The sequence below is a fragment of the Thunnus albacares genome, chromosome 7 (genome assembly GCF_914725855.1).
Source record: "Thunnus albacares chromosome 7, fThuAlb1.1, whole genome shotgun sequence".
Taxonomy (NCBI): domain Eukaryota; kingdom Metazoa; phylum Chordata; class Actinopteri; order Scombriformes; family Scombridae; genus Thunnus; species Thunnus albacares.
Window position 1 is genome coordinate 16,546,729 of NC_058112.1, and position 13,522 is coordinate 16,560,250.

Genomic DNA, 13,522 nt, shown 5'->3' on the forward strand with positions numbered 1-13,522 from the left:
AGGCAGTGCTCCGTCCCTGGGGACTGAATCTGCAGGGAGAACAAATATAGCTAATGTGATCCGTCTGTGTGTGCATTTGTGACATGTGAGTGCACCCCTCTTTCCATATCTGTATATGCTCAGGGATGTGTGTGTGTCCCTCCGCACTCTTTCTGTGAGGCACAGATGTGTAAGGTCATCAACGCTCTGAAGGAAGAAAGAGAGGGATGATGCCTCTGGAAGGTTGGTCACACCATTCGCAGTTCAAAGCCATTGTATCTTCTTTACATTTTACCTGGAGCAGGTGTGCATTCATGCATGCCCCCATATGAAGTGTTTACTTTGTCAAGCTTGAATCAGGATTAAATCAAGTATTCAGGTGAATTTATGTTTGGAAATATAATTCTCTATTCCCTCGCCAACAGCTAATCAACAGCCAGCTTTTGAATTTTTAGTCACACACTCACACAAAGAAAAGATTCCCCCTCTCTCTATGAGTCTGTATACCTCTCTCTTGCTGTCTTTCCACTTTTAGATTACTTATTCCTACTCATTCCTCCCAAGCCCCTTTGCCTCCTCTCTCTCCCTTCCTTTAATACCCACAATCCCCCTTGGGGTTCGCTTTAGCCCGACATGGCCGAGAACATAATTAATTTCTCAGCTTCTCAATGAAAAGCCTGTTTTCACCATGCTTCTAATTAATCTAGAATAATAAGGTGTTTCTCGAGTTAGCAGGAATGCTAAAGTGTCTCACAAAAATTTAGGGATCTGGTTAGGCTGCGTTATAACGACAGTTTGTTTCGCCTAACTTTATTTGCCTTTTTTACTGTAAATGTTTTATATTCTGTGGCTACAGCTGTTTGATTAATTCTATTCAATAGAGGAGTGCAGAACAGATTTTGGCTGACAATGTAGTGAATCTTCTTAGATAAATAACAATATATTCACAGTTAGTCTACATAAAGGGCACTTTGTATTTTGAGTCTGAACATGTCAGTTTATTTGCTGCACTGTATCCAGTGTACCCCAGCTACACAACATGGATGCTTTGGGTAGAATTGGAGGAAATTCTCCACTGTTGAGTGCTGACAACAACTTGAAGGCATGGAATCTCACTGAGAGCTGCGGGTCTGGACTGCGCCACAAGCAGTATTGTATGGATGAGGTCACACAGAATCATCAGCCATCACTGTTATAGGGCTTAAGTTGTGAGTTATGTGTTAAAACACCACAGGAAAGCCTAAAAGCTACTGTTAGGAACCACATTAAATTGCCTTCAAGGCAACCAATGGAATGGCACCCTCCATTGAGTCACTCATCAGGTCAGATGTCCCTTCCCATCTGCACTGGTCTGCCATGGTGGAATGAGCTACCCAGCTCCACATGTCTGCTGACTCCCTCAGTGCAATACCTTAACAATGGAGCCTCTTTAACCTTTTAGCCCTTTGTTAATTGTTGCACTACTGTCTTGTTGTTTACAGTATTTCTTATGCACTTGCCTATTTCCAGCCATTTCTTAGTTGTTTTTTTTAACTATCCAGTGCTCTTACTCAATGCACGTGTCCCTGGTCAGCTCCTTGAATATTTGTACCACAGCTTTAAAGCCTGAATGTCTTGTCTCGCATGTAAGTCACTTTGGATAAAAGCGTCTGCCAAATGACAAAATGTAAATCTAAATTAAATTCTTGAAATGATGGAATTGGTTTAGTTCATAGTCAATCAAAGTCATGTCACTCAGAAACATGCTGTAAAGGTAACTGTGGTACAAACATGTCTATTGTGCATCTACCAAAATTCAGATGCTTTCTGGCAGATGCTAGTGGCATGGCTCTATGGATGGCATGCCAGTCTGTTCGGTCAGTTCACCACTTTTATCCAGCTGAAATATTTCAACAACTATTGGATGAATGGTGATGAAATTTTGTAGACATTTGTTATCCCTAGAACATGAAGCCTGCTGCGTTGAATTTTAGTGAAACAACTGTACAGCTATTAGATGAATTGCCATAAAATTAGGTTCAGACATGTCCCCTTCAGGATGAATTGTAATAAATTTAGTGATCCCTTAACTGTTCATCTAGTGCCATAATCAGGTCCAAATTTTAGTTTTTAGTCCAGTTTTTTGTTTTTTTATTATCAAATAACTAATGACATTCCCATTGGCCTCAACTGTACTGTGTTTAGAGCTACTTTGCAAATCTTAGCATGCTAAGAAGTGAAAGTAACATTGTGAACACGGTAATCATTATAACTGCTTATCATCAGCATGTTAGCATCATCTTAGCAAGCATTGTTTGCATGTTGACATTAGCATTTCAAAACCTAGCTCAAAGCACTGCCGTGACTCACATTGCCGCCAGCAAGGCTGTGGACTCTTGTTTAATCAGAACCAAATCTTTTGGTCACTGGAACTCAAAGCTCATCAGTGTTTTAAATTTAGCCAGGAGAGAGTTTTATGGAGAGAGAGTGGCGTCCATCAGTCAAGGACCTGGGCTGCCTGTCTCAGCTCTCTGCATTCACCAGAGGAGCCTTGGTGGCCTTCGCCAGCTCTAACTTGCACTTCATACACTTTTCTGATAAGCCGCTCTGTCACGTCAGCAAGGTCGCTTGTTGGTTATAGGGAGGAATCGCCAGTCCCCTGAGTCTATTGCTCTCTGGATGTGATCTGTTAGAGGGAAGTCAAGGACAATACAGCGCCCTCAAATGGGTCTGTAGGCTAATGCCGTTATCTCCTCAGTCTGTATTACACGTAATTACCACATACAGCTAATTAGGCTTCAGCACACATCTAAGGTCCTAATAAGGTGCAGTTATGATAATTAGCTGGTGGCAAAGTGTTTCTGTGAGTGTGTATGGGTGTCTGAGAGGAGAAGGGCCCAGTTTGTCTTATTGCTCTGTGTTATTAGCAGACTTTATTATCTGCCAACTTGCAGTATAATGGATTCATATCTCTTCTTCGTCTGAAGATATTATCAGCATTTTCTTATTGAAATCATTTTCATTTAGCTGTCACCAAGACGTTTAGCCTAAAAACTCAAAGAAGACTTGACACCTAGAATTTCCTGTGACAGAGAGGGAGAGGAGAAATATAGAGGGTTATGCTGTCTCTGTGATTTATGGATTTCATAAACCCTAACCCCCTCTGCTGCCATCTGACACACCATTCTTCTCTGAACACACTAAGCTTTCACAACAATAGTGCAGCTTTAGCCCTTGTCAGTGTTGCATGCACATACACACACACATACACACACACACACACACACACACACACAAACACCACTAACAGCAGGGTCAGAGCTTTGGTTCTGTCAGCACAGCCTCCCACAGCGCTCAGAGCAATACCTTAACCATCACACTGTAAAGTAAAACTTAATGGAGCGTCCACACGGGTGTGTGCACGGACATCCTCATACACACTTTTCAGCCAACAGCTTACTCGCAATCTGTATTCTGATTCATTCCACTGATCCCAAGCTGTATGTTGGGAGAAAGAATTTGGCCTGCGATTTCTTCAGTAACCCAATGACACAGAGATATGAGGAAGACAGCACAGTATCATCAATGCTGCTGTGCACTGAAGACCAAGAGCCTTGTTATATGTTGAAGAGTGATGCTTTATAAACCCAGCATACGTTGTACTATCCCCAGCCACATCATCATTTGGCAGGGGAGGCAGCAGCGTATAACACAGCGGTGTGCAGTGTGTTAGCAGCACGGAGTTGATTGCTCCGCTGTAAGGACAGAAATGGCACTGTAGGACTGACATACATTTTGTGTCAAAACGACCAAGTGTCAGCACTGTCAGGTCCGACACTGCCTGCAACACATCAAGAAATTACTTTTTTCCGGTTCATAGACGCTTTTCTCCTTGTTTTTTTTTTTTTAATGTTTTCAGCATCCTGCCAATTTTACAATCTCTTCTGTTCCCACATCCTCAGGGCAGATGGTAATCCTTTCATAACAACTTGTATACAAACCAATTTGGCAGTTTCAGCAATGTACCTCCCTCACATAAGAGACCCAAAGGCTAATTCTATCAATGTGTGGGTAGCTATAGCACTGCCCAGGGATTCAGTCCTCTGCCTTCATGTTATGGGCATGCAGTTTGTTAATGATGCATTTGGTAATAAACTTTGTCAGGTCAGAATTTAGAGCAGTGTTTTTGTCCCTATGTGACCTTAGGGATGGACAGGAGGCCATTGATACACACAAACATCACCAAGCATACCAGGCATTTATAGCCTCTTAGCAAATACTTTTGTAACTGGCTGATCTTCAGTAATGAAAACGCTATTGTAATGCCCCTTACTGTCTGTTCTAGATCCCTAAGGCTTAAATGACCATGGGTTATTGTCTCTGTCCTCACTGCTGCTTTTACGAGGCATCAATGAGAAATCAATGGGATGATTGTTTGTGAGCAGTTTGTTTAGCTTTAATCTCCTCTTTCCATTCATCACTTTCTTTTTCACTCTTCGTCTCCCCTCACCCCCTCCAGCCCCTTTCTCTCCTCCAGGCAGTGAGACAGTAGTGAAGTTTGATACCCAGGGGGATGGCATGGGCCGATACAACATTTTCAGCTACCAGCGCTCTGGCGATCGTTACGGTTACGTGCCAGTAGGTGAATGGGCAGAGAGTCTGAGTCTGAGCAGCGATCTGATTCACTGGCCCAGAGAAGTGGTGCCCACTTCGCAGTGCAGCGACCCCTGTGAGCGCAATGAGATGAAGAAAATGCAGGCAGGTAGGAGACTGAATTTCAACAACGTTCTTTTTTGTCACAGCCACATACCATACCGAGCAACAATGCCTTTTGAAAAATCTCAAGCTGTCATACTCTTCTGTTCATATTCCTGTTTCCCAGGTGAGTACTGCTGCTGGATCTGTACAGCCTGTGAGCCTCATGAATACCTGGCTGATGAGTTCACATGCTCGCCCTGTGCTCCTGGCCAGTGGCCCACTGATGACCTGACATCCTGTTATGACCTTCCTGAGGACTATATTATGTGGGAAGATGCCTGGGCCATTGGTCCAATTACTATTGCCTGTGTAGGGTGAGTGATAAAGAGTTGTCAACATGATGTCAGTTTCTGAAAGGTGTAAGTTTGTGTGAATGTCTGTTTAGTTGTGTTGGGAGAAGGAAAGGGAGTTGAGGCTCAAGACAATCATTTACAACTATCAGTTATTCTGATGGATGATGAAAAGGATGGTTCTTAAGTTATTAGGATACTCTATTTTTGATCAACTTCTGTCTTCGTCTTCGTTTGTCTGGCTGAATAACCCCCCCCCCCCCCAACCTCCTTCCCTAGGTTCATGTGCACTGGCTTGGTGTTCTGGGTGTTTATTCGGCACAATAACACACCGCTGGTGAAAGCATCAGGCAGAGAGCTATGTTACATCCTCCTGTTGGGAGTCTTCATGTCATACGCCATGACTTTCCTCTTCTTGGCCAAGCCCTCTCCTGCCATCTGTGCCCTGCGGCGCCTCGGCTTGGGCACGTCATTCGCTGTCTGCTACTCCGCCCTTCTCACCAAAACCAACAGAATCGCCAGGATTTTTAGTGGGGTGAAAGATGGAGCGGGTGCAGTGAGGCCACGCTTCATTAGCCCGTTCTCTCAGGTGAGCAATTGCAGCATCACACCCTCCATTTGCATCAGTCAGACGGACAGACAGACAGACAGAGACAGTAGATCTTGATGACCTTACCTTCCTGTCCTCTCTTCTTTTTTTAGGTTTTCATCTGTTTGAGTCTTATCTCGGTCCAGTTAGTGATGGTGTCGGTGTGGCTGCTGCTGGAAGTTCCTGGGACACGGCGCTTCACGTTGCCAGAGCGACGGCAAACTGTCATCCTCAAGTGTAACGTACGCGACTCCAGCATGCTGCTGTCACTGGGATATGATGTGCTCTTGGTCATCCTGTGTACTGTGTAAGTGTAGCAGACCTGGTTCGATTTGGTGTGATACACTGTTAACTGTGTTTTGCTGCAATTTTCTGATTCAAACTATGTTCAACAGTTGTGCTTGGCTCCAACATAGGTCAAAGTAGCTATCAGTTTTTTTTTTCCAGATGGTCTAATCATGAATATGAATCTCTCCCCCTAGGTATGCCTTCAAGACCAGGAAGTGCCCCGAGAACTTCAACGAGGCCAAGTTTATTGGATTCACTATGTACACCACCTGCATAATTTGGCTGGCATTTCTTCCCATCTTCTATGTTACATCTAGTGACTACAGGGTATCCTCTTTAACACACACACACACACACACACACACACACACACACACACACACATTTGCTCTTGTCCTTTAGGAAAACATTGCATTGACTTACATTAATTCTATCGAGACTTACCTCAATCTTAACCATAACTACTACATGCCTAACTGACCCTAACCGTAGCCTAAACCTTATCTTAACTAAAAACCACGTCAACCCTTCAGAGGACCTGTTTTTGTCCCCAAATGGAGGCCATGAATATGTGAGCAGATTTTTATCTCCAGAACGTGAATAAGTACACAAGCCACAAAAAAAACAGGTGTAGTGGTAACTTAAACAATTTCTAATCCTGCTGGCAAACGTCCCAGCTCTGCAGTACTGGGATGACAAACAGACAGACTCTGTCAAAATGCTGACACATGTCCAGATTTAACAGCGAAGGGAGTGAGTGTTCACCTGATCCATACAAATCTTACGCATACACACACCTTAAACACACACTTCCACGCACACACACGCACACACTGCATAGTATCAAAGAGTGTAAGAGAAGAGTGCTGATGCAAGTGCTGCTCATTTGATCCCAATAAAAAACAGCTCACTTTCTCACTACTATCACCTCTCTTTCTCTCATCTCTCTCTCTCTCTCTCTCTCACACACACATACACACACACACACATACACACACACACACACACACACACACACACACACACACACACACTCCCTCTGAAAATAAGCATTTCTTTGGCCTTGTAATCTGACTTTAAGATTAGTCAGTTAGAGGCATAACATCACTCACCACTCCCACCCTCTCACACTCACACACATAAACATAAAGTCCATACGCAGGGGAGATTTTTTGGAGGGTAGATAACTAATGTCCTTCACTGTACTGTGACTTTGTCCTAAGCTGCTATTACTTAACCCTGTAACCCTCACCAACACTTTTCAGGCACACAAAGTTAAACACAGCAATGATAATGGAAACCTAAAAGGGACATACACCTCTCCACACCTATCATCCAAATGAAGAGAGGATAAGATTATATTTAGCATCTATTTCGTACAATAAATCACAAAACATTAAGTTAAAGCTACTGTTGAGACGTCAAGTTCGATCTTTGTGGCCTCTGTTGATGAAGTCTCATTGATCGACTGTAGTTGTTATCCTCTCAACTGTTTCAAGGTAACAAAGTCTGCCAATAAAGAGTCATACTCGCACTTTAAAAGCCTCATTGGCTCTGTGTACTTATAGTAATCGGTTAATTTGATCTATTTATCCACTGTTTATCCAATTGGCTTTGATTTATTATTCGGTCTTTGTGGTCTCTGTTGATTAAGTCTTTTATTGATCCACTCTGTAATTGTTATCCTCTCGACTGTTGCAAGGTAACTAAGTCTGCCAATAAAGAGTCATGCTCTCACTTTAAAGGCCTCATTGGCTTTGTGTACTTTAGCAATCGGTTAATTTGGTCTATTTATCCACTGTTTATTCAATTGGCTTTGATTTATTATTATTTTATTTTCTGCAAAGCACTCCATAATACTCACTCAAAAAATGCCTTTGAAAAATGTTCATTATTCTAGATTATTATCGTCGAATTAGTTCTTAAGGGCAATTACTTTGTACTAAATTAGCATAAGATTTATCCATCAAAGTCTGGCTATTAATTACAGTCTCTTCGTTTGTCCTCTCCCTCTGCAGGTTCAGACCACAACCATGTGTATCTCAGTCAGCCTGAGTGGCTTTGTGGTCCTGGGCTGTATGTTTGCTCCCAAGGTCCATATCATCATGTTCCAGCCCCAAAAGAATGTGACCAGCCACAGGCTTAACCTCAATCGCTTCAGTGTCAGCGGGGCTGCCACCACATACGCGTCTCACGGTAGGTTACATGCAGTTACCTCATTTTTAAAGAGACAGGGGTTTAGAGCAGCACTCTCTTGCAGTTTTTTTTTCTCTCTCTCTCTCTCTGTCAAATGGGTGTGCTCAACATTTAATATCCTGCACAGCGGACAACTCTGTGTTCCACTTTAGTTAAAGGGAATACAAAATCTGAATTTAAAAGTATCAAGCTGTTTGTTTTCTGCATTTTTCTGTATTTTGTTCATATAGAACACCAACAGAACAGCTTTGAAACATCTGATAATGCTATGTCCCATGCCAGGAAGGTCTCCAAATACAGACTACTGTCTCTCCAAATGTGTTAATGCATGATTGACAAGTTCAATCATGAGCTAGTGAGTCTTTAAAGAATGGTATCCTGCTGACAGAGCTGAAGCAGTAATGGGAGCAGTACAATGAGATACCAGGGAATATGCATGCCCCTATGCAGTGAACATATTTCAAGTCTTTTGTGAGAACAAAAAGAATACTTATAGGAGGGATGAGTGGGATAATTGAGTTCATCCTAATAAACTGTAAATTGAAAGTGATACTACTTTAAGTATCACTAGATTAAGTCTGCATTTACACCACCGCTCAAATTTTACTTATCATTCTTATCAGTGTTCTAAAAAGGCATTGCTCTTTGGTAATTGATTAGCTTAGTTATTAGCTTCAGCTATTCTGACTACAATATAAAACTGTGCAGTTCTTTTGTTATCTGCACAGATGCATCAAGGCCAAACAGGCACTGTCATCTAGAAATCAGATTATCCTTCTATGGTAGCATATATTTAACTAATATGCTTACTGTGATTATGTTCTTTTTTTATCATTTCATTACTTTGCACAGCACGTCATTGAGTATATAAGTCTACCGATACATGCACATACCTATGATTAATTTGAAACAATGATAGCACAGCTACACAGGTGATTCCACTTATTGGCTAATTAAAATTCTTCTTAGCTCTGTATGGGAATGTACTGACTCTGTTTCACTGACATCTGTCTCACTCACAAATTACACCTTTATTATTTTCATTGGTGCACAGAGTTGGGTGACCTTATGTAATTCCCAGCATAGCTCCGCCCAACTTCAACCCGAGCAGAGGTCTCATCACACATTAATTGAAAACAGCTGTGCATGTAGGACCTTTAATAAGAAATAATCACTTTGGCAGCTAAAATCATTAGTGGGCTTTTATGAACAAATATGCAAGATTTCTGTCTTTCCATGTAAATATCCATTCCATCCTTTTTTTCTGGTACCTTCTCTATTTCCAGCTTCTGTCAGTGCCCACTACGTCCCGACCGTGTGCAACGGGAGAGAAATTGTCGACTCCACTACTTCCTCTCTGTGACCACACCCAGTCCTCTCTCTAAATCTGCCCCTGCGACTGTTAGCGAATCCATGAACATTATCCTTCTCAAGCATCATTCCCCACCTCATACACATACTGAACACAGTCAAACACACACACACACACGTACACAAATGTACACATACACACATATACACGCACAAACCAACAAACACCTTCCTTGTGGACTAGAACTGTATTGTTTCACAAATGTAGAAAGTGTGTATCTATAATTAAATTATTTTCTAGGGATGTACATACATGGAATCGACATTGTTGTAAGTAGAGAAACAAAACAAAAAAAGTTTTTAGGAGGAATTTTTGGAGCCTTTGTTTTTGATAGCTTTGTTATGATGCGGTGTAAATAGACATTCGCTTACTCATGGTAGGAGGGTGTGTATCCCTCAGTTTGGATGCACATTTGTGGCTCTGCTTGACTCACCCGCAATATCCCACAGACTTTTTATTCTCATGCTTTTTTGTAGGTCTCATTGTAATAACCAATTATGTATGCATTTCTATTGTGTATCTGTACATTTGTATATTATACTACCGATGGTTCAAACAGCACAATGTTGACATTCTTGTAACCCTAGAATGAAGGTGGACAAAAGCATAAACTGGATCGGATAGAACGTCTGGAACAGACGTGTACAAAAATCCATCAAGCTCATCGACTTACAGTTATACTGTGGCAGAACACAATTTTCGGTTTGAGAATTCATCTATTCACATCTTGATAGATGTGCTTTACATCCTAGATCCACATAAAGAACCCATTGTGGCTGTTTTGCAGGAAAATATGTTTTGCTTTTGATACAAACTTTCATTTTTCTATTTCTAATCATGGAATCCCTTTATCTAAATGGCCATAGTTCCAGACATGTGTTCACCAAAGCAACAGTATGTTCCCTCCCACTCTCAATCACAGTTTCTTTAGAGGAGTGCCGTAATGGATTGCTAATAATAACTAATAGCACGGATGAAAAGATAGAGTACATCAAATGCATTTCTTTTGCCTCAAAACTGTAAATATAGACAGTGCTGCATTAGTTCTGTCAACAAAAGCAAATTGATGTCTTACCCAGTTATTATGAATTTATACTCAAATGACTCAAACGCTAAGGGAAGGACACTGTCTGCTTTGCTGAACACATGTTGAATTTTTCCAACTACAGGGGAGTGGTAGCTTATGTTTTTTGTGCCCCATAGATACAGTATGTGGTGATGTTTTGAATATGGCTATGTGCCTTAATGTATGTTTGATAGTTCTCCAGATAGAGGTTGTAAGAGATCAGTTTTACATGATCGCCTGCATATCCTTGTTTGGTCGATGTAAAAGTGATCTCAGTATAGAGTACATGTTTCAGGGCAACACTATGCCTTTTAGTTTTATTCCCTATTAAGCCTTCTGCCATTGATTGTTTACCTGAAGTGTGTGAAACAGTGAATCTGAGGAATCCTTAGGTTGAAATGACTTTCTCTACCCCCTTTCTTTCTCCAGTCCGAAATTTAATGAACATTAAGTGGATATTTCTGATACACTCATCTGATTTTATGCTACATTTTTTTACAGCTTAACTCCAATAAGAAGGCAGGGGAAGAGAAGCTCATATACCATTAAGATGAAGTCATTGACTCACTGACTTATTGAAGTGTGCAGTTTACATGTCTGTGTTAAATGTGTTGACGTTGAGAGGCACAGTGGAGCAGCTGGCTTCAGCAGTCCCAGAGAGGCTCACAAGAGGAAGCAGAGCACACAATGTCAGCTGCTGGCAAATCCCAGCAACAAAAGGATGTTAGAGTAGAACTCATAAACATAACATACATATCATTTATCAAAGCATCCATAACCATCAAACTCTTTCTAATTGTGGTTGGAAATATAACAGACTCTGCTGGGGGATAATTATGAGGTGGGGGAATAAATGAAAAAAAAACATATGGATGAAGTTATGAGAAAATCTAAATAGCGTAAATTAGTGGACTAATTTAGCATTACAGCATATTTCATTTTAAAGAGTGCCCTCATGCATGACTTTAATGCATCTAGGATGGGAGTAAACTATAGATAAACATATCTTAAATAGTTACATACTATATTATGCTGTCTAAAAGAAAAGTGTGACTGTTATACTTGATATTTTTTTAACAAAATATGTGATCAGAATCACTTATTGATCTTTTAAGATTCCCCAGACAAGCTCTCCAGATCTCTTTTCTCCGTGTTAAAATTCATATAGTAGTTACAGGCAGAACTGTTGAACATTCATCTCTTGTCCAGTCTCCAAAAGCGTCCTGTGATAATCACACTGAATGATAGATTGAAAGAATTTTAGAGAGCGGTGGATGCGCCAAGACGAGCCGACCTACATTGGGGCGTGTGTGTTAGGTGCAGAGAGCAGGAGGAGAGAGAGATGTGGCAGAGCAGAGGGGAGCTGCTGCTGGATTATGTAAAGCACTCCCACAGCCCAGAAGTCACAGCGCTTCTATGGGAGCTCAAAGCATCTCAGAGATTCACAGTCTTTGTTAGCAGAAGGCTTAGCCATTCACTCAGTGGTCCTGCTCCCACAAGATACACCCCGCATGGCAGGTTGCTATGGACAACCACCGCCGCATCCGCTGCCGGAATGTCTATTTGTCTGCATGGAGGGAAGGGTGGGAGGAGGGGTGAGGAGAGGGTGAAAGAAGAGGAATAGAAAGAGGAAAACGGGTTGCTGGTTCTGATTCAAATTGGCAGTGACTGATGAGATTTGGCTCAGCAAGGCCCAGTACTTTACCCCCAGCTTTTAATGGCCACACAAATAGAGCACTTAACCCTGATTCTCCTCTCATTTGGTCCAGGGACTAGTCTCGGACAACAGTCTCACACTCTTCTTCTGACCCTTTGTCTCTCACTCCACCTCACCCCTTAAACCTATTCCACGCCACCTTTGTCTACCTTCTATGTGTGAAACTTGCTGCTGAGTTGGTCTCAGCCAAGACCACCTAAGCCAACATATTGGTAGCACCACACTTAAACTGAAGCACTCAGAGCTGACTGCACAACACAGCACATGCCAACAAGGCGGCCTTGAAGGGGTTGGAAAAGGGACAAGGGGAAGGAAGATAAAGGAGTTGGAGAGTGTATGGGAAAATGAAAACGGGATTCAGATATAAAGAAAATGCATCACTTTGAAATGCATCACCTTTCTCACTATGCTACACTCAGTTTATCATCTCATGTACCCCAGTAACTTCTTACTTGGCTTTACTCATGAATATCCTTTTCACTAAGGACATTGTTCCTCTCTTCAGCCTCTGCCAACTGCCATGTGCTCTACAAAGGTCTCTGTGCTGTAGCCCCCACTATATAACAGAATGTGTCCTTGGCCTCTAGGCTTTGAAACAAGACAAGATCTCTGCGGTGAAATGAAGCCAAGGTCAAGCTGAACTCTGGAACTGGCCAATCACAAAGCAATAGTTCCATGTTTATGATATGTGCAATAACGAGGCTGTGATGACATCATAATAAATAACAACAAGCAAACAGCTGGTGTTGTCTGTTCGTCCTTCCATGTCTGTCCTGCTTTGACTAATCAAAAAAAAGGAGTTCAGTGTGTCTGCGTGCACAGCATCTATAAATCTCAGGTAAAATCTAAATGCTGAATGCAAGTGTAGATAGATTTTGTCAACAACATTAATAGCCCCTCCACCACCACTTTCACGCACACACACACATACAGAGGCTCTATTCTATTCTAGTGTGTGTTGGCAAATGTTAAAAGATGTCTGTAACACTCTGCCTAATCTGTTCCCTAAGTGATGGCACTCCAATTAAACCATCTATGGAGTGCTCCCTGCCTTAGGGCAATGCACTCCAGTGTGTAAGCTCAGTCTCTTCAAGAAAGAAAGAGAGAAAGAGGGAAATAAATGAGAGAAAAGAAAGAAGAAATAAAAACAAAAGAAATATAAAAATAGAAAGAAAGGGGAAACACACAGATAGGGAGGAGTTTTCTGCCCTGAGTAGAGCAGTAGAACAGAAACAGAGTGGGTTAAAAAGTAAGGAAGATTTTTAGATATTTAGAGATATCAAACATG

At 41.7% G+C, this 13,522-nt stretch overlaps 1 protein-coding gene across 1 annotated transcript in view; it reads left to right on the forward strand.

Annotated features, from left to right (window-relative positions):
• grm3 (glutamate receptor, metabotropic 3) overlaps positions 1–12,971 on the forward strand; it is a 38,359-nt gene extending 25,388 nt beyond the window's left edge. Inside the window, exons 8-14 of the mRNA XM_044355815.1 lie at positions 4,478–4,720; positions 4,841–5,030; positions 5,286–5,595; positions 5,709–5,902; positions 6,078–6,210; positions 7,902–8,079; positions 9,366–12,971. Of these exons, the coding sequence (XP_044211750.1) occupies positions 4,478–4,720; positions 4,841–5,030; positions 5,286–5,595; positions 5,709–5,902; positions 6,078–6,210; positions 7,902–8,079; positions 9,366–9,442 (1,325 nt within the window). The 3' untranslated portion in view covers positions 9,443–12,971. The remainder of the gene's footprint in view (positions 1–4,477; positions 4,721–4,840; positions 5,031–5,285; positions 5,596–5,708; positions 5,903–6,077; positions 6,211–7,901; positions 8,080–9,365) is intronic.
• Positions 12,972–13,522: the final 551 nt, after the last annotated feature.